Source organism: Lepidochelys kempii, chromosome 4 (assembly GCF_965140265.1).
Source record: "Lepidochelys kempii isolate rLepKem1 chromosome 4, rLepKem1.hap2, whole genome shotgun sequence".
NCBI lineage: Eukaryota > Metazoa > Chordata > Testudines > Cheloniidae > Lepidochelys > Lepidochelys kempii.
Window position 1 is genome coordinate 19,954,298 of NC_133259.1, and position 26,215 is coordinate 19,980,512.

The 26,215-nt window shown below is 42.4% G+C and overlaps 1 protein-coding gene across 2 annotated transcripts in view; it reads right to left on the bottom strand.

Annotated features, from left to right (window-relative positions):
* The window catches only part of FAM13A (family with sequence similarity 13 member A), a 183,977-nt gene that overhangs the window by 10,679 nt on the left and 147,083 nt on the right, over positions 1-26,215 (bottom strand). For both annotated transcript variants that reach the window (XM_073340684.1, XM_073340682.1), the window contains exons 14-20: positions 20,173-20,323; positions 11,012-11,225; positions 9,413-9,551; positions 8,314-8,395; positions 7,967-8,187; positions 6,526-6,609; positions 1,344-1,439 (exon numbers count right to left, since the gene is read on the bottom strand). In XM_073340684.1, the coding sequence (XP_073196785.1) occupies positions 1,344-1,439; positions 6,526-6,609; positions 7,967-8,187; positions 8,314-8,395; positions 9,413-9,551; positions 11,012-11,225; positions 20,173-20,323 (987 nt within the window). The remainder of the gene's footprint in view (positions 1-1,343; positions 1,440-6,525; positions 6,610-7,966; positions 8,188-8,313; positions 8,396-9,412; positions 9,552-11,011; positions 11,226-20,172; positions 20,324-26,215) is intronic.

A 26,215-nucleotide genomic window follows, 5' to 3' on the forward strand; every position in this document is an offset into this window, starting at 1 on the left:
TCCATTGGGCCAATTTTCGAAAGCGCTCAGCACTCCCAACCGAGGCCAGACTTTCAATAACTCAGTTCTCATTTAGGCACCTAATTGACACAGCTGGATCTGCAAAGGTGCTCTGCCCCCAGAGCTCTCACTGTTCTCAGAGGGGTGGGGGAAGGGGAAAGACATGTACCGTTGTTCTCAATGGCAGCTGCTGGGGGCTGACTGAGCACTTTTGAAATTCTGGCCATTTCAATTTTGGTGCCTGAAAGGGAACTGAGCTCCTTGGAGAAGCTGGCGCTAAACTGCCAAGAGGTGGCACTGGGTTGGATGGCTTCCTTCTACTTGCTAGCCTTACGTACCTCGTTCACACAGGGGACTATTCACAGTAATGATTCCAGGAGGTTTTTTTTTTTTGTTTGTTTGTTTTTTTTAAATAGAGCAGGGCATGCCAAGAACGTCCAGAAAAGTGTGCTCGCCAGTGTGTCTGACTGCTCTGAGTAACACTTTGCCAGTCTGTTCTTCTGAACAGATGCTCTGTTAAAACAACTGCCAAAACGCAAGCATGGCCTGGCAGTAGAGAAAGGACACAGGATCATCTGTGAAACAAACAGCAGGCAGAAATCAATATAAAACAGCTTACTTTCACTGGCAGGGTGAAATGAGTGTGCGTATGTGTTTTATAGTACAATAATTTTAGGGCCAGTGACGAGGGCAATACCAGTTGTGTGACATAAGCAGCTTCAAATTTGGGCCACTGAAGATAAAAACACGTAAATGGAACTGACGACAATGACCCTGCAGGACAGATGTGTGGGATTCCATGGAAGCGGTAGCACTCCTCGCATCAATTTAGAAAGCAGCAGCCATTTGTGTATTCTGCTAGTAAGTGTTGAGGTTTGGGAGGCTGCCTGTCCTGTCCTGTTCTCTCCTTCAGACAAACTGGGCAGTCTGGCTGCTGGTGTAGTTGAGCTCCTCAGCAGCGTGGGCAAGACACAAGTCTCCATTCCTGCCAACGTAAGTGACCAACACTGAATCTACGATGTTGAGTGAAAAAGGAGGTGAGGCCTTAGCCAAAAACTATGTAATGACAAATCAACAGCAACCCAATGGAAGGAGGAGCACCACAAGGTGAAAAGTGCTCAACATCCATGGGCATTGGAGTCCTTGACCAGCTCTTCACTAGTCCCAGTTGCTGTGGTATAATTGACTTGCAGTCGTTCAGGTACTCGGTTCTTTGGTGATGGGAGAGGTTGGGCCTCTGTAACTGAGCGGAGTGCAGAGGTGTGATTCTCCTGTCCTCCTCCCGCCAAAAAAGCTCCCTCACCAAACCAAAGCAACCCCCCCTAGAGAAGTACTGTACTCACAATAACAGGAATGGTGTTGGCCCTGGAGAGGATCTGTTTGACCAACCGGTACCTGTCATACAAGGGCTTCATCACCTGGCGCTCATTTTTTGTTACCTGAAAAGCAAGAAAGAATGAGACCATGAGTCTGGCAGCAGATACTCTAGTCTGTAACGTATGCTCCTGCACCCTCATTTATCTGGGTTCAAAAGAGAGATGTGCTAACGGCAATGGTCCTGAGATTAGTATAGCGTGAACTTTGCCACTCTGACCTGCCAATATACCTTTAGCCCTGCTCTTCCAATCCTTGGCCTAACTTCCAGCTGTGTGGTGCTTTTGTAATGTGGATAAACGGAGGTTAAGACATTTAGGCTCAAACTAGTATTCATTTGTTCTCATTACAAGATCCCTACACACTAGGCAGTCTGCATCTGTGGCCACTTCTGTACTTGTGGCCAAAAGCACAGGGCTCATACCCACATTCTTGTGTCTGGGATCCCGGAACAGGGTGATAATTTTGACCTAGGAAGAAGCGAAAGGAGTTGTGATGACTGACTGCCTTCCCTTGCAAGTCCCTCCCCAAGCATGCTGATCTACAGACCTTATGTAAAATGACATTGCAACAACTCTCCTCTGCCTCTGCACTTTCTTCCCTAAGATGCCTGCAAGTTGTTACCACAGAATTGCTCATTTTACTCTCCAGCTCATCTTCTGGAAAAATGCTAGGGAGTAAAAATCCCTTTTAATGACTGGGGAGAATGGAGGAGAGGAGAGGGGGAGATTTAAATCTACACTAGCTAACAGTGGTGCATGAGAAAGTGAAGCTCTACACTTCTACAGAATCGTTTGATTAAATGGGTTTCTGTATCTTTAATATCTCGTGGGTGAGACTGGAAAACAACAAGTAGAATATTTCACATGACCATATAGTTTATCTTCTTCATTTTATTCACCAGTGTCTTACCCACATCCTTGGTCTGTTCTTCCATTGTATCTTTGCTCTAAGTTTACATTATAAGGGCTCTTTAACTGATTTTGATGTCATTTCTATCGACTTTTAAAGTGCTGCTCATCACTGTAGTATCTGAGCACCTTCCATGTAAAACTGATAGCAACAGAAAAGTCCCTAGCATAAAAACTCTGCTTGGGGTAGGGTGTGCACTTCGGATATTTTAGATTTTATCATTTTCCTTTTGTGCTGTTTTTGTTTTAGGTTGATTCTTTTCAGGATAGGTTTCTTCTTTTTCTAAAGGTGGTGTTTTGTGGGGTTGGTTGGATGTTTTGGATAGAAGGGAGGAATGTAACCAGCAGTATGGAGCCCAAAGATACACCACCCATTTACAGCATTCACAAGTCTAGGTTCACCATGGTCTTCCCTGGGTTTCATGCTGCTGAGATTACATTCGTTAGCTAATGCAGTCAGTGTTGCCTTGTAAACTGTGGACTATTGTCTGTAACTAGATGGTTTTAATGGTGTTACGAGGGCACAAAATGAAGTAATGCAGTGGTGAATCAGGATCATATCCTCCCTGCCTAGGCTATGTTGGGACCTAAAAATGGGCAGAATGCCCTGGCACTGCTTTTCTGTTGGACTATGCTGTCCTTAAGGGTTAGAAAACGACATGGAAAGGTGCCTGTTGAGGCAGAGAACCGAACCGTCAGTTAATGCCACTTCAAAGAGGATAAACTCCCATGTTTTGTAAATAATTAAATAAATAAATGGTTTGGACTGGGAAAAAGAATCCCTAAGCGCACTGAGGAAATAGAGGCTCTTTACCTGTCACTAGAGGGTCTTCAGGATGTGTCTGCGATGCTGCACTCTAGCATATTTTCATAAAATCATATAATGAGTGTGAATGTAATTGTAACTGGAATATGCTTCATGCAAAAGGTCTCTTGTCAGGGTACAGTTATAAAGCTTATAATCTACTGAGTGTGGTCATCCTATTTGTATGTATGTATGTATCACTCTTGTACGTGAAACTAGAAATATAAAATATAACTCTGAGGTCCTATTGTAATTATGCAAAGCGTGGGCCATTAATGGTGATTTGGAATTTTGATGGTTCCCATTAATCATGACAATTGACTGTAGATGGCTCTGTTTACTTTTAAGTCTTCCTGCATACCTATGTGCTGGCAAGTGGGTAATGAAGTCTTACAGTGACATGTGATCATGTCACCTGAACTGGAATCCATCTTTAACCTGGTGCTTTTCCATTTAGAAGGAGGGGTGGGAACCCAGAGAGGGAGAAAGGATTCCCGCCTTGTGCAAAAGCTATGTAAGGGGGTGGATCAGAACAAAGGGGGCTGCAGTCATGAGAAATCCCCTAGCTACCACCTGAGCTGGAACAAGGACTGTACCAGAGAAAGGATTGTGCCCAGACTAGGAAGGCGTCCAGTCTATCAAAGAAGCTTATTGAAACATCTCTGAGGGTGAGATTTTATCTGTATTCAGTTTTCTTACTGTATGAGGCTTAGACTTACGTGTTTTATTTTATTTTGCTTGATAATTCACTTTGTTCTGTCTGTTATTACTTGGAATCACTTAAATCCTACTTTTTTGTATAAATCACTTTTTACTTAGTAATTAACCCAGAGTATGTATTAATACCTGGCAGGGGGGGGGGGCAAACAGCTGTGTATATCTCTCTATCAGTGTTACAGAGGGTGAACAATTTATGAGTTTGTCCTGTATAAGCTTTATACAGTGTAAAACAGATTTATTTGGGGTTTGGACCTCATTGGGAGTTGGGTATCTGAGTGCAGGAGACAGGAGCACTTCTTAAGCTGTTTTCAGTTAAGCCTGCAGCTGGTGGGGGATGAGGTTCAGACTTGGATCTGTGTTTGCAGCAGGCTAGCGTGTCTGGCTCAAACAGGCAAGGCACTAAAATCCCAAGCTGGCAGGGAAAACAGGCTCAGAGGTAGTCTAGGCACATTAGGTGGCAGTCGCAAAGGTGTTTCTGTGATCGAACCCATCACAGTGTGGTCCCTATCTGTATATCTGAATATTTACATCAATGTTTTAGATAATGGCATACAGAGTATACTTATAAAGTTTGTGGACGATACCAAGCTGGGAGGGGTTGCAAGTGCTTTGAAGGATAGGATTAAAATTCAAAATGATCTGGACAAACTGGAGAAATGTAAACAGAATGAAATTCAATAAGGACAAATGCAAAGTACTCCACTTAGGAAGGAGCAATCAGTTGCTCACATACAAAATGGGAAATGACTGCCTAGGAAGGAGTCCTGTGGAAAGGGATCTGTAGGTCATAGTGGATCACAAGCTAAATATGAGTCAATAGTGTTAACTGTTGCAAAACAAAAAGCAAACATCATTCTGGGATGTATTAGCAGGAGGGTTGTAAGCAAGATACAAGAAATAATTCTTCCGCTCTATTCTGTGCTGATTCGGCCTCAACTGGAGCATTGTGTCCCGTTCTGGGCACCATATTTCAGGAAAGATGTGGACAAATTGAAGAAAGTCCAGATAAGAGCAACAAAAATGATTAGAGGTCTAGAAAACATGACCTATGAGGGAAGACTGAACAAACTGGATTTGTTTAGTTTGGAAAAGAGAAGACAGAAGGGACATATCAGTTTTCAAGAACATAAAAGGCTGTTACATGGAGGAGGAAGAAAAACTGTTCTTCTTAGCCTCTGAGGATTAATGGCATAAATTGCAGCAAAGGCAGTTTAGGTTGGACATTAGAAAAAGCTTCCTAACTGTCAGGGTGGTTAAGCACTGGAATAAATTGCTTAGGGAGGTTGTGGAATCTCACTCAAAGGAGACTTGTAAGAGGAGGTTAGATAAACACCTGCCATGGATGGTCTAGACAACATTTAATTCTGCCCTGAGTTAGGAGACTGGACTACATGATCTCTCGAGGTCCCTTCCAATCTTATGATTCTATGAAAAGGCAGCTAGCATAACAGAGCCTTTGGTCGAAATTTCGGGCCCACGCCATGTGGCGAACAGCAGCTAATGAAGAACAGACCATTTCTTGCTTCGTTAGAGTGGCTCTAGGAATTCTGCAAAAATAGACTCTCTGGTTTAACTACAGCTGTTTAGTGTCTACCTCTGCAGGTTCATCTGACACTGGTGCAGACTCAGTTACACAATAAATCTGAGCTCCACTGATTTTTATTGTTTAATTTTTTTTTTAAGTGGCCCAACTATCCACATTATCCTGGATCTCTCAGTACTTTTCCACTGCAGCAATGCCAGTAGCTGGAAACAGGAAAGATGGTCAGCTGCAGCCTCCCTGGCTACTGGGTTCAGTTTTGCTGGGTTGTAAAAGTAGCTTATTTAAAAAAAATTAAGAAGCAGTTATAATATATTTTTGTTTGTTTTTTATTAGCATAACAATAGGCCAGATTCTGCTGTCACACTGGTTTTACACGGGTGTACGTTCATTAACTTCAGTGGGGGATTACCCGATTTACAACACTGTGAGAGCAGAAGCTCGACTCAGAGAGGAGACAGGAAGGACAAATCACCTCCCTGGAATGGTTTTGTTGCTGTGCCTTACACAGTAATAAAAGTCTACTACCTAGATGGCTGAGTGTAGGCAGTAATAATCATGTGACCTTTGGGTAGCCATCTAGATGGTGATGAGAGGGGGAAATTAAAATAAATAATTTTAGAACAATGGGCTCAGAAGCAAATATTTCAGGCATGAGGGAAAAGAAGGGATCAGGGACTCCAAAGCATCAGCACACTGAAGGGGAGAGAGAATTTGCCAACTTGGCACCTTCTGATACATTGGCAGCAGAAGACAGGCGAAGTGGAACGAGAAAACGTTAGCATTTACCAGAGGTGTGCGCTGTTTAAATGATTGTTACAACAGTCTCAAAAAGGTGATAAATGAATTTACTCTCCCTCACACTATCAACGTCCCAAATGAGTTTCTCTTTACATCCAGCCAGCTTCCACCAGTGCAAGACTCAGGGATACCAATCATAATTAAGAGCCTGTTGCTCTGATATACACTAAACCTCGCAGTTAATGCAAGTCTAAAAGCACTTCTCACCAGATGAGTGATTGCATTGAGTAAAGGGGCTGGGACTGATTAGCAAAATCATTGTGCTTTCCCCCCACCAGCATGGGTGTTAATATACTTATAAGGTAGCGGGAGGTTAATTATGACAGGCAAAGACAAGTCAAGCAACTATTTTACATGTGTGCTGCTGTACGTACCGGTCTTCCATGAATGCTTTCATAATACAAGAGTGCTTTCTGAAGAGCCACTTTCTCAGCTGCTATCTCATCTCTAGTCATGTCCTAGATAAAAGATGGAGGGAGGGGGAAGAGAAAAAAAGTCATATTTCTGCACTCCAAGAACACTGAGCTTTAGCCTTATCTGCATTCATACTGTAGTTTGAAAAAATAAGCCATATTATTTTGCAATAAAGACTGCAATACTTGCCACTACTTCCCGAGTCCCTTATCCTGTGATGCACTTTAAGAAACCATTACCACAAAGGGTCCACGTTATGTGTTATGGAAACAAATTACAGCTAAATGACATTTAGATTTCAGGGGTAACGGTTTGTGTGTTTATCAAGGGGATTAATTAGTTTTTACAGTGCTTTGAAAATGTAAAGTGCTATATACTCGTTAAGGTTTATTGTTTATTTTGATGTAAGAGGACATAACAGTGTAAGTCTTTCACGAGACACTTGCCCTTCGAATCCAACACCATATATTCCATCACTTGTTCCATTACTGCACGCAATATTACAGTAGGCCCCACAGAACAACCACAGACTCTTTTTAAATCTCTCAACTTGCTGCTTTTTGTCCTGCAAATTCAAAGCGATGAGAGAATTCTGTCTGCACCTTTTCTAAAAGCATTCGTCAGGGATTATATTTTTATTTTTCAAAAAAGGTTTTGCTTAGTTGGCATGTCAGCGAACTCAAGGCCTAAATGTATGAGGCTATCAACGTTTCAGGAATTAGCTACATCAGACCGAGACCGCTTCTCTGCCAATCACACTCAGAGACAACCATGTAGCTAACGAGGCCAGATATGAAATTCTTAAGAGTGGACATAAAGTGCCTTCAGACAAGGGTGATCGACTTTGAACGAGCTACCATGAAAGATCAGACAAAGCCAAAGCATGCCCATCTTCAGAAAGTGCAAAAAGACCCACGTGATTTGCCTAAGCCTTCTTGTCATAACAGAAGATAGGGAAACCCAAACATGGGAAGGGGGAACCCATGAACAAAAGCACATCAAACACTTCTTGGAACCTGGGAGAGGCAAAGAACAGAATCCATTATGAAATTCAGTGTGGATGGTTCTTTGACAATCTAAATGATCAATTCCGTACTTCAACCCTATGGTGAGGGATGCCACAGAAAAACGAGAGAGAGAGAGATAGCGAGAAAGACTAAGCAAGACCAGCGTACTATCGTAGTTCAAGATTATTTGACAAAAATTGATGTTACAGTGCTCCAGTGAAAAGTAAAACTACTTTAAAAATGCGGTATGTTAAACATATATGAATATCATTACATTCTAAACACAGCAGTGTGCAAGGAGGCCTTGCATGGATTTCAGAAGCTGTCAGACAGCTGAGCATTACAGGACTGTATCTGAAGTCCTAACATCCAGCCTGACCTGCGTGCACTGTACCTTAATGTCCTCAGGCCGGTTTGTCTCTGCTCGTTTTTCTTGCAGCTTCTTCTGGATAGAGTCCAAGGTCACCTCCACCGCGGGTTTTGCAGATTTATCCGACAGGTCTTGCTGCTTGTCATCCTCCTTCTCAAGCTGTGACCCGAAGCTCTTGGGCAGCGTGTTGCTCCGCTGGCGCATCACAGGAGCCAGATCTTCTTCCGATCTCTTCAGTTTTGACTCTAGATGGATTTTTTTTGGGTGGCGATGGAGAAACAGAGCGTTTGCTGTTACTGAGTAATAGCGCCAGGCAGCATTTCAAGATAGGTCAAAGTCAATCTAAGCCATTTCCCCCTGCAGTTACTCACCTTTAAGCTGCTTCCGGAATTTTGCCAGTTCGTTTGTCCATTTCAGCACCTCTGGGTTGGCTGCTTTGTCACTGTGGGAAGGCTAGAGGAAGAGAACAGAGACCCACAGTGAATCATCCTGAAGGGAGTGGAGAGAGAACCTCAAACCGAGATCTGTATAAACAGGTTTATTGTTGTCAGCAGAGGTTTCGGCACAGCAGAGGGAGCCAAGAACTTCTGCTTTCCCATCACAATTCTATTTATTAACTCCCCCTGTGGCTTGGGGTTACTTTCTTAAAACTTCTTGCCTCAGTTTCTCCCTCTGTAAAACATGGATAACAATTCTCATGCAAGGGTGTTGCAAGGGTTAATTCATGCGTGTAAAGCACTCTGAAGGTGGAAAGTACGAGATATTATATTGTAAAGGAGAAACACTGAATCATCACTGCCATCTGCAGCAGCTCCAAAACAAGGCAGGAGGGCACTCTTCCTGTCTGATGCCAGCTTTTCCTAACACAGACAAGACTGTTTCAGAACTAACCTTTTCAGTTTAAATCACTAGCAAATGTGGGTGTGTGTGAGAATCTTTTCTCAGTTACAAAGCTTCCTGTGCATCAGAAGAAAACATCAGCAGTGACTGGAGTACTGTTCACATGTGCTGCTCAGCAGCACTTTGCAAGGGTGCAGGAACCAGAGTCAAGGAGCTCATTCCCCTCCCCTCCCGAGTACATGAGTACCCTGGAGTTACTGCTTTCCCCAGAGTGAGAACCTCACTAAAACAAAATGTGCATCCCATCAGCCCAACTGTCAATAAATAAGAGGTTTAACATAGCCATTCTCTCACACGGTTACCAGCTTTGGGCATATTTACTAAACAGGTAATAAAAATCCTAGCAGTTTCTTAGATGACTTCCTGCATGCACTCCCAGCATCTAATGCTTTGGAAGGGAATTCACTTGGCAGTGCTAACACATGAATATGTGCTTTCCATTGGTTGTGGGGCAGCTCCACCTCCCTCTGTTTCCAGGTACTCGAGCTGTATCTGAAAATCTCCCCTGAAGATTTTGTCAGCTTGGGCTCTATTCATTTGGTTACATGTGCTCACTTGCAGAGAACTTACTCTGTATTTCCTCTCCTCCTCAAATCTGTCCTCAAACTTCCTGATCTTTTTCTTAAGCCCCTGAATCCTCCGGGTCAGCTGTGCAGGTGTCAGATCCTCTCGGTCATCCTCACAAGATCCTAAAGAAGAACTCCGTCTCCTGTAGGGAGCACAGAATGCAGTTAAATCTTCTGTAAGCAGCCAATGTACATCTGCACGCTCAGAGGGTCAATTACACCTCAGTGTAAGTTCATTCAACTCCCATGGACATCACGAAGCTAAATTTAGGCATGATGTAATTGGTAGTTAAAGGGTTAGAATCCAGGAGCCGTGAGACCAAGAAATGGGGTGTTAGACTCTTTGCAGAAGACTGAAGGTGAGTAGGTTGACTGTTTGCTACGATTCAGAAGAAAGTAAGCAGGAAATTTAGGAGAAAGCAGGTCCACCAACTTGCTCTCTAAAATGAGGTACAAGACCTGAAGATTAGCTGGCCAACTCCAGAGATGTGATGGAGAACTGGTAACTGGCCCTCCATCCAGAAGACACCTTAAATGTTAAAAAGGAGGGGAGGAGGGAGGCGAGGAAGCCAGACAGAGGTGAGGGAATAGTCTCGCATTATTCATTGTCCAAAATTTAAACATTTTCCAAAGAGCAGGAGCTCCGAATAAAAACATCTGAATGTCAATGATGAGCCACTCCTGCATCACTACTTCCAGGATATTTCATACTTCTGGAGTGGTTCAAGTTACTCCACCCTTAGCCCGCATGCTAAAACAAGATTAACAGCACCTGGGATGAGCTACAATTGGGCCAAAATGCATAGCCTGTGATGTGCTGTTGTTCAGACTGAATTTAAAAATATAAATACATATATATCATGTGGAACTGGCAATAAAAATAGTGGGAGTGTCTACATTTGTTTTGCCATTCTTTGCCAGAATTGCCACCACATTTGTCATACTCCCAGGTCCGAATGATTTCCATTTAAAAAAAAAAATCTGATCTCAGACCACAGATCTGATCTCAGTGGGGAGAAAGTTTTTATGACCAAATTATAAATCCCTTTAAATACATATCAACCAGTATATAGGACATCACAACACAGTTTTCACCAAGCCAATACCTGGGGAACCTCATCGTCATCATTAGCACTTCAAGTGCTTTTTACCTGCAGATGACCTCAAAGCCTTTTACACAGGAGGGTAAGTATCATTATTCTCATGTCATAGATGAAGAAACCTGGGGCACACAAAGTTAACTGACTTTTCCAAAGCAACACAGTCAGTGTCAGAGCTGGGACTCCAATCAGGTGTCCACTGCATCGCACTGCCTCTCCGTAATGACAGACACACCACAGCAAGATGCGACAACATCTTTATTGTGACAGAAGTATCCTGGGGATCCACGCACAAATCTGGAAGCCACTACTAGAAATCACTGGAATAGAAAGTGAGGAGGCTTCTGTTGGTGGGGATCACCAGCCCCACCCACACATCAGGTTACATGGCATTATCTTGGTAAATGAGATGCAGCTCATTACCACTCTGCAGTCCTTTGCTACTGGGCAGTGCTGGGAGCAAAGCCTGCAGCTCAGATGGCTGCTGTGAAATCACCACCTACCTCATGAATGAATGGGAGTTGGGAGGGGAGGGAGGCACTTCTGTATCATCCAGGTACTGCTGGCTTTGCCCATAGGCATAGAAACGAGGGGACAGCATTGGATCACTGTCCTCATCCAGAAGCTGGCGAATTAGACATCCAGCCTGAGGGGACAGGTGAGCTTCGTCTGAGTCTAAGCCGTCTCGTTGCCTGGAGGAGAAAGCTGGGACGGGCCCTAGAAATCAATTGAAACCACTCAATGAAAGTGAGCTTTAATTTTCCTTATTCTAAATGCATTCAATGATCACCACAGACATGGGACAATTTTTAAAGCCCTATTCTTCTCAACTTTTCCCCTCCTTTACAGAGAGGGCCGGATTCTTCACTGGCTGGCACCCGCCGTCACCCTTTACTTGTGTGCAAAGTGAGTGCAGAAGGAGTGTGAAATGCTACCAGATTGAAATGGGAGCACGCTGCACAGGTGTGTATATGACTACACAAGGTGCCAGGCAGTGGAGAACTAAGCCCTAAATCTGGCCAGTCATCATTGCTCACTATTTCCAAGAGACACTAAACTTGACAGCACCTTCCCCCTTTGCTGTCCAAACCTTTGGGGCTGGAACTGAACAGACTTGAATATATTCAAGTATAAAGGAGGTAACTGAGGGCTGCAGAACGGTACGTGCAGGAGGAATCAGTTGATTCACAAGATGTGCAAATGCCGTAAATGATTAACAAGGTGATCACATTGTTATGACCCCTCATCCTTCCCCACCTTATCCCCTCCCTGCTTTATGATACCCTCAATCACTGCATCATGGCTAAAAGTCAATTTTTATCTCATGGGGGCATGGTTCAGATCTTACTATTGTTCTGAGTTGCGTCTAGCCTATTGCAGCTGTAAAAGTGTTAATAATTAATCATCCAGGCTCAATTAATTCTCACGTTAAAATAAAATAAATAAATAAATAAAATAAATAAATAAATGACACCAGGAGCCACCCAGTCACTCTCACACTAGCACTGTTCATAAATCTCCCATCCACGGGTTGAATTAATCGGCTGACGGTAAAAGTAACCATCTCGGAAGACTGGGGGTGTGAGAAAGGGAAATCTGTTTTGGGAATGCCAATTAGCATACTGGAACAAACTGAAAAAAAATCATCTCAATCCCGTGATCACTCTGTCCAGATGCCATAAGGGGTCTAACATTCTCTGTTCAGATAGTTTACTAATCTGGTTTGCATGCTCCTACTTAGCACCACAGGATTAGACGATCTAAGAGTTGTGCTTTGAACAAGTAATTCTAACAAGAAGTTCTGAAATCAAATAAAAAAGTTAGAAAAATCATCAAATAGTGGGTGATGAATCATTGGAAAGAGCCTGAAAACAGCGATAGAACCATCTGCTTCCTGCAGATACAGGTTCTGATACCGATCTTATATCAATGAGAGAGATCAGGCCTTTTTATTTTGTAAATTTTGAAAAATGTAGCCCTTCCATTTACTGCATAATGTTACATTTCCGTATTCCTGTCCTCTTGTAAAATCACCGTATGGCCCAATGTCCTCTGCATTACTGAATTAATGGGAATACTCAGTTCAGTACCAACTGGGGTGTAAAGTGCTTTACATCATTTATGCATCAAAAGCTAGATGTCGCCTCACTGGTATGGGAGAGAAAATTGCACCCCTCTGCCTCAATGACTGATGCTGCTCGTAGAAACTTAAGTCACTCCTGAAGGAATGGTAGGTGGTATCCGCACAATGGCCCTTCTATAGGGTTCTGAGATTGAAAAGGCAAACTTTCACTTGTGGCCAGATTCCAGAAAAGCCCCAAAGGACCACAGATGCAGAGAAGATGCACTGATTCAGCTGTGATGGATGTGTAATTTTTTAACCACAAGACACGTGTACATCATGTTACCACTAGTTTATACATATATATAGGGCCCTACCAAATTCTTGGCCGTGAAAAATGTGTCACGGACCCTGAAATCTGGTCTCCCTGGTGAAATCTGGTCTTTTGGCTATTTTTACCCGAAATTATACAGATTTCACCAGGGAGACCAGCGTTTCTCAAACTGTGGGTCCTGACCCAAAAGGGACTTGTCGGGGGAGTCACAAGGTTACTGTAGGGCGTTGTAGTATTGCCACCCTTACTTCTATGCTGCCTTCAGAGCTGGGTGGCTGTAGAGCAGTGGCTGTTGGCCAGGTGCCCAGCTCTGAAGGTAGTGCCCTGCCAGCAGCAGCGCAGAGGTAAGGTTTGCAATACCATACCATGCCACCCTTACTTCTGCCCTGCTGCCTTCAGAGTTGGGTCAGGACCCCTACAGTTACAGCACCATGAAATTTCAGATTTAAATATCTGAAATCATGAAATTTACTATTTTTAAAATCCCACGACCGTGAAATTGACTGAAACGGACCGTGAATTTGGTAGGGCTATATTATATATATTTATATAAAAGGTAAATTTCAGTTCCCTTCCATAATCTCTGCAGCAAATGTCTTCTAAATTGCCTTATCCTTGACATTTCCTGGTGTTGAAAATGCTTTGCTCAAGGAACCCAATAATAAGGAGAGAGAGAGAAAATACAGAGGTTTAAGGTTAAAAAATAAACCCACAATCTACGAGCCCTTGAATCAAACTTTGATGATTTGGGGCCATATGCATTCCAGAATCCAACTATTTCCCTGAATTTAACACAGCCCAATGTTTTCAGAAAGGTATTTTGAGGCCCCTTGGTAGTGAAATGTGGAAACTAATGTCCAGTGCAAAAGGGGCATCCTTTGATTCCCCACCCTCACTGGTCAAATTAATCTCATATAATTCTTCTGCTTATCCCTCTTCCCATCACGGAGAATTAACAACTTTAGAGTCGGACCTTCTAAAATAAGAAGCATTTGGGTGATTTACAGTCAGTGGGATTAGCATTATGCCTTGCTGGGATTTAGAAGGGAAAAAATGAGGGCAAAAAGGAACGCATATAGTAGTAAACAAACTCAGCTACTACGCAACCTGTGAACAAAGACGTATGTGACTTTGTCCTGAGGCAGATTTACATTTCTGATATCAGGTACCATAAAATGACTCAAGAGGGCTCTGAGACAAGTGGTTTTACAGTCAGCAGCGACCGAGGCATGTGCGCTACCAGATTAATTTCAAATACAGATGACAAGCTGAAATGCACATTCTAAAGGAGAATGGGTCAGAAAGGGGAGGAGAAGGAAGTCCTAAAAGGAACGAAAGTTTGAAACTTGGATGGAACAAATGGCTGCTTCAGAAAACGGACTATTTCCCACTTTCATTCCTCGAGGTCTTGACTCTTTGGGTTAGTTGTTCCACTTGCGGTGTGTAATATTTAGAAAAAATTAGATCAGAAGATCACAATGGCTAACAAAGCCTGACCAGAAACGGAGCAAGTAGCAAAGGAACACATGATCTGCTGTATGGAATCAGATCAATGAATGGTCCAACTAGTCCAGTATCTCGTTTCCCAGAGTGGCTAGTGTCAAATGCTCCTTGTCATGCACAATTATAGAGTAACTGATCCAAAGTTCCTCCTGGTCCCTCTCAGTTAGTGGTTGGCTTATGGCCTGAAGCATGTGGATTTGTATTATTTATGTGTTTATCTTACCTAATGTCAGACTCTCATAATGGAAGCTCTCATTCCCTATCTAAACAACTAAGACTTTACAAAACCTGCTAAATTCTTGGACTGGATAAGTTTCACAGGTTATTTATGTCTTGTGTTAAAAATATTTTCTCTTATCAGTTTTACGTGTATTTTCAGCTTTACTGAATGTCCCTTGTTCTTGCATTAGTAAAAAGGTGAATAGGAGTGCTCTATCTATTTTCTCTAAGCCATTCATTAATTTGAATACCTTTATCATGTCTCCTCTTATTCACCTTCTCTCAACTAAACAATGCCAGTCTTGTCAACCACTTCTCCATAGGGGAGTCTCTCCATGCCTCTACCCAGCAACCAGAGCACTTCTATTTTAGGATATCTTTTTTCATTCTTCAGTAATAAGGGACATGCCTAAGTACAGGGAAGAAATTACTTAGAGATTGTGCTCATGGGTGTAAACACTTCAGAGTGTGTATGTATGAACATTCTATTTGTTGGTTTGGAACTTCCATTTCAATTCCTTTAGCCTTGTCTCTTCCGAGTCTGTGTGGAAAAGGCAAATGTGAGTATTATGTTTGTAGCCTTCACTCTCCTCTTCAATACTGGTATATTACCTTTCACAGTCCCACAGCTAATCTGCCATTGAATCTTTCAGCCACCTGTTGTGCATGCGTGCAATTCTGTAGGTGCAAATATATATGTTACCATGTTCCCTCTTTAACAAATGGCCATATGAAGGATAAGTGATGTTCTTCAGTTGACAATAGAAGTATTTTAAATCAAGAGGTGTGGAAAATGCAGTGTAGTGGTCTCTAGGCTGAAGAAATGTATATGGTTATCTCAAGACCATCTGTTATCCTCTTATAGGGAATGTTCTATATGTTTATTTTGTTTACTCACAAAATTCATGTGGTCCTCTACAGGATGAAACGTCACCTAACCATATTTAAAATCTATGCATACCGATGCAAATGCAGTTGTGAAATGGATCCATAGACTGGACAAGGATATACAAAGTGCTGTACAGCACTGAAAGGAGCACTATTTCTGAAAGGAGACAGATAGCGGAGTAACACATGAAGGCCAGATTTTCAGATAGTGTGAACTGGTGAAGCAACTGAACGATACCAGTGTTTATCAGCTGGGGTGCTGCCCTAAATTCCATTTGAAAAAGCTGAAGAAAATGAAAGGAATTAAAATGACCTTTTAAAATTAATTAATACAATTATTGTATTAATTAACACACATACTAGTTTTATAATGAATGAAAGGTGTTGTATCAGTAGAGAGAATAACTTTTTATTTTAAAAAAATATTCTTATACTGTGGCCCCTCTTAGTGTATCAAAATAATATATAGCCCTAACGAAGCATTATCACATCTTAGCTCAGGGATAAAAAAAATTTATATTAGAGAAGTCAAAGCACTGCTGTTGATTGTGGGTTTTAACAGAAGATTTTTATGACAAAATCTGGTCTAAATTTTAGTTTATAGTGTTCTTTTAATACTCTAAGGCAAAATAAATAAGGCAAAGTAGACAGCAAACTGGGGGACAGACAATTTGGGTCACCCCAGCAATATTCCACTTTCCCATTGGAAAAAACATGACTAGCCTTAGGCAAGTGGGAACATTACATATCATTAGTTGTTTTCACTTTCATTTTCATTGTGGTAAAGGATGGGGGAGTAGGTTTGGGGCCCAAACCAGTAAAGTTTTGTGGTAATTTTGCAAAGCAACGTTTGACTATGAAAGCAGCAGGGTGTCCCTTCCACTCCTGGCAGTTTGATCCACAACAACTAGATTAAAATCCTTTGTGATGGGAGCGGTTCTGGAAACGCTCGGTTTTATTTGTTGCCAGCCTGCACAGACTCACTGACTTTGCAGGCTACCCTAGCAGTCAAAAACAGCCCCCAGTACAGAACTCATTTACAGGCAGCAGAGATGAGGTGCAGGGCCAGTGTTGCTCTTTGTGAAATGCATTTTATCGGTACCTCACCTTAGCATTTGATGCAGAAACAGCCCAGTTCACCCTCTGCATGCTCTGACTGAGAACAAAACCTGCTCAATTTGTGTCAACTGAATGTATCCTATTAAACCATGGCATCGCTGCACAGCAATAGCTTCTTTTTTCAATGCCTATGGGCACCACAGTGAAATTCATTCTGGTGCAAGGGGCTGTTGCAAAGCATACTCTAAGCCCTGCAGGGGCTGCACCAGAGTGCCCGTGCACACCCTATGTAGCGCAAGACTGGTCTGTGTGCCAGCTATGTGGGGGGTGGTCCAGGGAGGGCCCACATCAGGAGCCGCAGATTGTTTTTATGCAGATCCACTGGCTCCCGTCCTTGAGAGTTTGCAGCTGCTACTCCAGCCGAATGGTAGCCCTTGTGTGGGGGGGAGAGGGGGGAAAGGAGAGGGGGAGGGAAGGAAGAAGAATTGCACCTCCCCAAACTCCTCCTACATAGGACCCATATAGTCAGTCTTTATGCAGACAGAACAAATGTCACCCCACGTGGGGATAACCATTCTCTGTGTAAGGGCCTGGACATACAGAAAGTTAATCAGCAACAACTCCACATGTAGACAAGCCTCAAATCTGAATTCATTCTAGCTGCCAACAAGTGGGCCACCTCCGTACACCGCTTAGATCAGAGCAAGGAGCACAGAGGGGCTGGGGTTCACAGAGCTATCCATGCACTCAAGTCTCAGCGGTCCCAAAGATGAACATTTTCTAACCTGATGCTGACCTCAGGTGGGTAGCGTAATTGCTACTTTGTGTCCTCACCCCCAAAAGATACTCAGTGATAACAGTCACAGTTCTAGTGAAGTGCCTGGAAGAATCCCCCAAGGGAGAGAGACTTTAATTTGCTTTAAGACATTGTGGTTTAAAAATGATGAGATTTAGTCTGTGTGTGTAAAGGTAAGAGAACAATAGCCACTCCCCACACAAGACTATCTTGTAGAACTGTTTTCATATCTGCTTCCCCTCAGATCTTTCCTAAGAATTTTAATTGGAGGCTGTGATACCTGGAGGTGAAGGGAGTCTCAGCTACTGAATTTGTGTTCACAAGCCAATTATGAGTCAATCCACCAGGAACCCAGAGTTCTGTGGCATCTAAACATGTAACAGCGTATGCAATGAGAAGTACACAATGCTAGAATTTCACAGGCAGTCCAAACCATGAGCTGCTTTCCTGAGGAACTGGCCATTTCACTGATTTTAAGGAAGATTCCGAGCTCAGTTATACTGTATTTGAATTTGGAAGATTTTGCTGTTTACCATGGAAGCGAGCACAGCTGCAGGGCCAATTCAGAGGAAGAGGGAAGACATGCAGGGATGTACACTGCCACGCGGGTCAGACTGCCCAGATCATAAGAATGGGGCCAGACTGTGAACCCCTTACTCATATTTGTGAGCAGTGACTCACGAGTCATCTCATGGACAAAGCCGGGCTCTAGACGTGGAAATTATGTATGAGTTTGGGCTAGCATCTTCCTCTTTTTAGCCACTGCCAGCTTGATCACACATTCATAGCTGAAATGGTTCAAAGTCTCCTGTTCACCAAGAGACAGCAGCCACCATTTTGCTGCACTCGTACTGCAGCTACAAAATGGTGACATTTGGAGACAACTGACACATGTCTCATCTGCTCTGGCTGTCCCTTTTGCCAAACTCCTCTTCCGTCACATATGTATTTTAAACAGGAAGGAGGAAGAAAAACAGCCTGAAAGAAGTGCTTTTTAAAAATACACCCACACGTACCCCTTTCATTTTCATGACAATGGTCCAGAGTCTCTAAGCAAGTCAGAGCATTTCCAGAAAAGTTCTTTGAATCGGAACTAAAGCACATATCACAAGGTGGGACAGTTTCTGGGAGACAGGCTTATAAGTCTATTCTCCCCTTGAGGTCTACGTACAACTCCGTTAATGTCAATGGGAGTTACGCACAGGCATCAAGGAAAGAAAATAATTTTTATTTTAAAAGGTTCGAGTGACAGCAGAATACACAGGGGAGACTCTTGCCTATGTCACCTTTGAAAACACAAATACTCGTATGCTTGTCCAAGCCCTTCAGGTTATGGCTAATGAGAATCCCAATAAAATATAATGAATCAGAGGTCTCTTGGGAGACTTCCTTCAGTACATGCTGCCCTTTCATCAGATGTGTTGTACATGATGATATCATCCAGGGAATTCCCAGGCTGGAGGTGGGGGTGGAGAAATTCAATGCAATTGAAGGTAGCTGGTGGCCTGACTTTGAATCAGGAGCACCCACTGCTACTGGTTTGGTCTGCCCAGCCCTACACTGTCATGGAAAGCAAAAGACATGTGTCACGTAGGCTATGGAACCAGGAACAAAGAACCTGGCCATTGTCAACATGCTGCACTGCTCACAGGTTTTGTTTTTCAGAGTAGCAGATGCCTGTTACACGCTTCTCTCTCTCTCTCTTTTTTAAACTCTTTTTTCTATATCAAGAGCTCCTCCCAATCCACGCCTGCCAAGTTTCAGGACTAACAACAAAAGCACACTCACTTGCACACTGAAGAAAGGGATATATGCAGGAATCATAATTGATCTGATCCTGAAAGATGCTGAGCACCTTCAACTCCTCTTGATGACAGTGGAGTTGCTCAGCATCTCGCAGGATTGGGCCCAAATTGTGTAATTCAACAATATGCATTAAAAAAAAAAAAAGTTATTTTCCTTCGCAACTTGGTCCCTTAGCATCTCTGGGATAGATCAGAAAGCCTGGACATTTTGCTGATTGGAAAATGCTTATTATAGTAAGCGGCTCCTCTCCCCACAAACATGCAGCCTACATGCTGTAAATTACTCAGGAGTATGATTTCAGTGTTTATTTACATGCAATGCAAACAATAAAACAAACACAACTCCTGCATTCATCTCTGCAAAGTGCTATACTGAAAAGATCGTTGAGTGCATCTGAATATATGTAACCCATTAATGGAGTCAGTGCAAAAAAAACCTCTGGAAAACCAAACTAAGACACAGCATTAAGACATTTGAACTGCAAGCAACTTAACATTACTTTTTTACCTGGTGAATAGAATTCTACATGGAGTATAACACAGACTAGGGAAGCCTGTCCCTAAGGACCACTGGAGGATAGGAAATAGAATAGTCTTTCTTGAAACCTGATTTTCATATCTATGTAGGGTGGGAGTGGGGAGGGGTAGCACAAGGAGAAAGCAGGATATTCTCTTTTGTCTATAAAATGATCAGTTTTGTTTAAGTGGGATCCAGCTCCTCACTAGCCTGAGCTGCAAAACACCATGAAAAGAATAAACCTTAAATCAGAAAGGAAGAATCATTGCAAGAAAGGAGCAAACACATTCTCCCGCCTTTCCCTAAATTACAATCCGACTTGGCACCAACCCAATATTCCATTTCCAGTTCCTCCAGACTTCAGATCAAAATACATTTCCTGTTGTTTTTGGCCAGGCACTGTAAACCCAAAGATACGTCCACCCCACTCATGTTTCCCTCACTCTCTCTTTGTGTCATACCAGCAAGCACACAACTGTACCTTCCCAGCTGTTGTCATCGCACAATGCTGTCAAGTCCAGCCGAGGCACTTCTGAAACGAAGCTATCTTCCTGACCATCAGCATCTTGGTTCCTCTGTAATTTGGTTTCGGGAATGCTCGAGTGCTCCTGAATCTTCATGCTTGAAATCTGCTATAATCCCAAACACACAGCAAAAGAAAAAAAAGAAAAAATAAAAAAGTAATGTTCAGAGAGGGAGGTAAAAAATACCTATAGCTGCAGCAAAAAGTGTGTGTTCCTTTAAGCTAAAAGATTAAAAACAAACCGTCCACTATGCTTCCAGCTCAGAAACTAAATTCCCTGTTCAGTGACCCCAAAATGCTAATTGGTCACTCACAGTGGCAAAAACATCCGTCCATCTGCTTTCCTTGAACTTTTCCTTGTTTAGGAAGCCACAAGGAGCTCCCAAGGCTGCTTGTCCAGACAACTGCATGCAGCTGAAAAAAGCCTCGAATCACTGACTGGGAAGAACAGGGATGGAGGGGGGAAGAGAGGGTGGGTGCGTTTCCTTAAAGAAGTGAAACTCTTTGGAACATCAACAAAAATGCCGTTGCTGTTGCTAAGGCTACAGGAGCACCATGGTGTCTTTTAAAAGCAGCGGTCGCTGCTCCTGAGGCAGCAGCTCGGGAGAGCGAGAAGCGCAGGCCCCGTACACCAATGCTCTCATGCAGGCTGGGCAGGCTCAGATCAATTAGTGCCAGCTAAGCTGTGCTGGCTGCACATGCCCTGATTTCCTGTGGTTGTTTTCTAGCTGGGCGTGGGGAGAGCAGAACTATTTATGGAGGAGCTCTGGGCTTTAAAGCAATGTTGCGCAAATCTAAACGGCAGTAGGGTTTGGCATCTCAGCTGGAAGTAGTGCAGACCCTGGGAAAAAGCCAAAAAAATGCAAGAAAAGAGCAAGTACTTTTTTTTTTTTTTCTTTTTTAAAGCACACAACCTGCTGTCAAGTAAGTGATCCATAATTTATATCTAGCAGGAAGCAACGGCTGCTTGCTTCACTATTATTCACCCGCTGAATACTACATAGGCTGCGTGTTCATGCAGAAATCACTGCTATTCTCCCACTCCATACACTGCAAGTGTGTGCATAACAGCATAGATGCTGTGCGTGTGCACACACGGTGTGTATCACCTTCTGATCTCCTCAATAGTTCTGTCACTATCAGACAAAGTAGGGGAGCTGTCCCTGCGGGCTGCTAACGCACAGGAATCTGAACAGTCTTGAATAATGACCTTCATAACTACTCAGGATGGTGGGGGGGAGGGGGGGCAGAGAAAAGAGAAAGTAAAGCACGTATGTATGTATATAGACCTATACAAACACAGAGCATTCAGAGTAGGCAGTAGTTATAATATATAAACAGTAGTGATGATCTATACATAAACGGTTACATAATACTTGATTTCAGTACGCATAGTTTATTCTTAACTGATAGAACACAGTGACGTAAGTAACTAACAAGCAGAATGTTAAAAACAAACGAATGAACAAACAAAAAGAACCTCTAGCAATCTAGTGAGCGATATAGATTATACTGAGAGTTTCTGTGTCCAAAACACTTGACACCAAAGAGAATTGTCATTGTACAGACAATGACACTGGATCCAGCCCACACTTCAAAGCTGCACGGAATGAGCTGTCAGAATTGACACTGCATACAAGTGTGTCCCTAACTCACATACAAATTTTGTGTCCTACTTACAATATTCTAAGACATAACAATTTTATTGTATTCAGCAAAGCAATGAATATTCTACAATAGAGAAAACTGCTCAGAGAATATGCATGATATCTTGACTTTTTAAATATTTATAACCTTGATGCTGAAGTTCCAGGTATTTAAAAATACTGCTATGTAATGCTTTTGTATAACTTTGCATTTTGTTTCTCTTTTCTATAGGTTAACTTTTTTAAACATTATTTAACAAAAATAAGGCAATGCTAGCTGATATTACTATGAATTAGGAACTTAACTCTCCCTGTTTTACAGTGCACCAAGGAAATACTTGACAACACTAAGCGTGTGTATCATAAGCACAAATGTCAATTCCCTACCCAGTATCTTACAAGCTGCTTCCCACATGTGGACTTAAAATATTTCCTTACAGTCAACAAAAACGTGGGTTTTTTTCCTGAAGAGATTTAAATGATGACAGATGCCTATAACAACAGGATTCATGACAGGGCAGAAACAAAGAGTGTTATCCACTCCCTAAAGGACAAACTGTACCATTTTATAATTTGCCCTTGTGTTGTCATCACACTAATTTAAGACTAAAAATCCTGCAATGAGCTTTCGAAGTGATGTAATTAATAAAAGCATCGTAGGGGAAAAACCATACTAAGTTTCTACAGCAACTGGAGTATACTAAACTATTTTCTTTAGCAGCTAACAGAACATTCAGGAATAAAGGGACCATTTAGAAGGCAGCAACCAGAAAATGTAATTTACCTTATTACCATCATTTCTACTTATTACAGAATTAACTGTTTTCCCACAACAACCTTATAATTTCATGATTCATCATGATTCTGGATACATTATGCCTGCAGCAGATATAAATGCATGTTCCAGATAGGTACATTTCACCACACTGTAAATATTTCCATGGACATAGTAACTTAATGACATGTGTTTTCCTTTGAGGTCACTTAGTTGATTGCAATATTTGAAATTCTTGCTTAAAAATGGATCTGTCCTGTTATAACAATCAGTTACTCTCAGTTCTTGAGGGCCTGGGCTAGTTACTCACTCATGTAACTGCTAATATTATGAATAAACCATTAGACATTCTGAAGAATAACGGTGGCATAAACCCAAGAGAGACAAAACGACAGATGTGCACTAGTGTAACCTAATGCATTTGAATTAACAATCTCAACCTACAGTTCCATGGATAGTTCACTATTTTAATGACAAAAATTTTCTTTTTGGTTGCCTGATGCAAGTGGCTTCCAGCCGTTATGAAGCTGAGTTGGCAGTATAAATAGCAACAGAAGAAATGGGAAGCGGCATGCTTTAGGGGTCAACAGATTACCAGGCCTTACAAATCTAAAGAACTCTGTACTGATCTTACTAGCCTGAAGTCATAATATACTCTTGGCATTAGTAACATTAAACAACAAAAATCGTACAATGAGACACTTTGGATAGGATTTTTAGAAATCTTTCACAGCTACATTTTGTAGGAACAAATATTGTAGTTGTAAATAACTGGGATTGCAACTGATGCCACTTAGAGTTTAACTACATGACTAAATCAACAAATCAGGTAGGCTGATATTTACATGATTTATTTGTACCTGGCAAAACTGGAGCTGCAAAAGAGAAGGTCAGGTTCTGACCCCTTTCAAAAAAATCAGGTCCTTTACTGAGCTGTTCATTTTAGGGGTGGAAGATGCCATAGGGGCAAGCAGCACATTGCAACACCATAGTTGAAATGCTGGTGCTAGAGCCAGAATGGAAGTGAATGACATCGCTACAGGTATCGCTCATTCCTGTTTCTTCATGGGTAAGACAACAAAGCAGAGGTAGCCTTTTATGCTTATTATGGGGAATGAGGATAGCGATTATCGTTTTGGTTACAGTAAGTGTACAAGGTGCCGTCTAAACAGAGACCAAAACATGATTCTTATTCTCAACTGTGTATGACAATGCTGTACTCAGCCATCTCAAAATGTAAGAAAGAAACAGAAATGTGTCAGAAGTCTGTATTCTACTAACATCCAGAAGTGAATCCAAGTCTCTTTTGCATTTGTTTTAAAGGGCTCTTTGACCCTCCCACCAACAAACTACTAGAACTGTGAAACATGGAACACCTTCCAAGAGAGACAAGACACTAATCATTCTGTGGCTAACCCCCTGAATTATGCAAGTCTCACTGCATCTGGGGAATCATTCGCAGCTTTGCATAAATGTAAAAAATGAAAGATTTTAGTGATTTAACTGGGGGAAAGATAATGCCACCCGACAGGACCCCTCTGTTAGTTCATTTGGCATTCCATTCCATTTATTTTACTCAACCCCTGAAATGTTTAACGTGCTGCAGAGTTGAATACTGGAAATGCATTAACTGTATTATAAACACTGGCAGGTGGAAGCTAGAGGTTTTTGCAGTTGAAGCCCCTCACACCTTTTTTTTCTTTTTTTTTTTTTTTACGACCGGGAAGGTCTGGGAAGCCATTCTAGTTTGAGGAATGAGCACATCAGCTGGATGTCACTATAATCAGCAGTTAATATGCTGATGAACAGATTGACATCGTTACATTTCGAAGTCAACACTGAAATGAATGGGAACAGTTTACATGCCTCTGAGAGCTACTGTTTCAGGGTGGATGCAGATGCAGACAGACATCATTTACATTGGTTATATTCAGTTCCGGTTTGGAAAGGTTTCCTTTGCAACCCTAAGTGCTAGAAACTTTTTTTTTTTTTTAAAAAAGGAAAGTTTAGATTCTGGAGCACATATCTACGGCAAAGGATGGACTCTGGCAAATTCCAATGCTCCAGAAGTGCAGAACACATGGGGCTCTACATGCATGCATCCAGGGTCCAGTGCAAACCGAAAACTGTATGTGCAACAACCAATGCCAAAGTGGGTGGGTGGAAGGGTAAGTAAAAGCCTTTCACTTATTGTGAGCGAGTTGTTTGTTACAAAAGGTATGTTTTAAGCTCCCCTAATCAACAGGCTTACAAGGCACAAGGAATGTAAAACTACCGTGAAGGAATGCAACATTTTCTTGACCTTATAATTCCTATATAATGCGATCTCAGGGGTAATGCTGCACTTTTCTTATTGAATTTTAAGTTCTTTATAAGGAGAAGTTCATTCTGAAACCATAATTTAATATTCCAGATTTTTTAAAATAAAATGAAACAAAAACAAAACTAGTTTGAAATCCAAGGGTCAGTTCTTAGAAGTTCCTGTGGAAGTTCCCATCCACATCATGCAGGAGCTTGGAGACAGCAGCCTCTGCAGACCCCTGTGTCCTCTCCCACACAGCATGGAGAGGTAGGGGCAAGGCATGATTGAAGCCTGGGCTGTACCCTCTGTGCCCCCATAAGTGTGTTAGCCAGCCCAGCTGAGCCAGTGTGGAGTTATCTGTACCTGGTGCAGGGCAGGCACAGATTGTTTCCCTCCCTGGAGCCAAGGGGAAACTGGGGACTAGACTGCATTTCTGAGTCACAGGGTGAACTCTGGTCAAGCTGAGAGCTTGTGGCAAAGCTACAAATTGAGCCTTAAGGCAGAGCCACCTCCCTCACTGAAAACATGGCCTGCATAACCTCTGTAGCAACGCGCCATGACAGGGCTACGCTGAGCCCAATAATGCATCATTTTCAGACAATCACTTCCCGTTCTCCCTTCCCTTCCTGCTTCTTGAGAGCGACACTGCTGGAAATCAAAGAGTCTAACAACGTCAACAAAAGAGCAGCTACTATTTTTAAACAGTGCGAGATGGGTTAAAAAAATATCAGCTGCAGACCCCCTCTCAACCTCCAACCCGTCACGTGGAATTCAGATAGCCCTTGTTCACAATAGCTTTTTCTTTTCCCCATGCCTCTTAAAATCTCCCTCTGCCACTGATGCAGCTCCACCAGTGGTAGTAACTAAAGGGGCATTACTGCAGATAGGTCTCCAGTGGCATTTTAACTGCTGTGCTGTCTAAATGAACCAGTGATGAAAATGCCCGCAGCCTACTTATGCTGGCGCTCCTTCTTGGCACTTACCAGCAGAGCTGCACTTGTTGTATTGCCACTTTAAGGGACAAAAAAGTCTTGTGGAGTAACCGGCACAGGAAAAGAAATGTGCAGTAAAAAGACAGCATGAATGCTTTTCAGGTCATCGCTCCAATCGCACCGTACCTTGCTGGCTTCTCAGGGTATGTTAGAATACTTACAGAGTCGCTGGCAAGAAGCCAGGGTGAAAAATGATTAGCATAGGGCAGAAACAGACCCCTTCTAAATAAGCAATTCCCTCCCTCAAGTCACCATCCCCAAGACAGAAAGGGGGAAAAAAATTCAA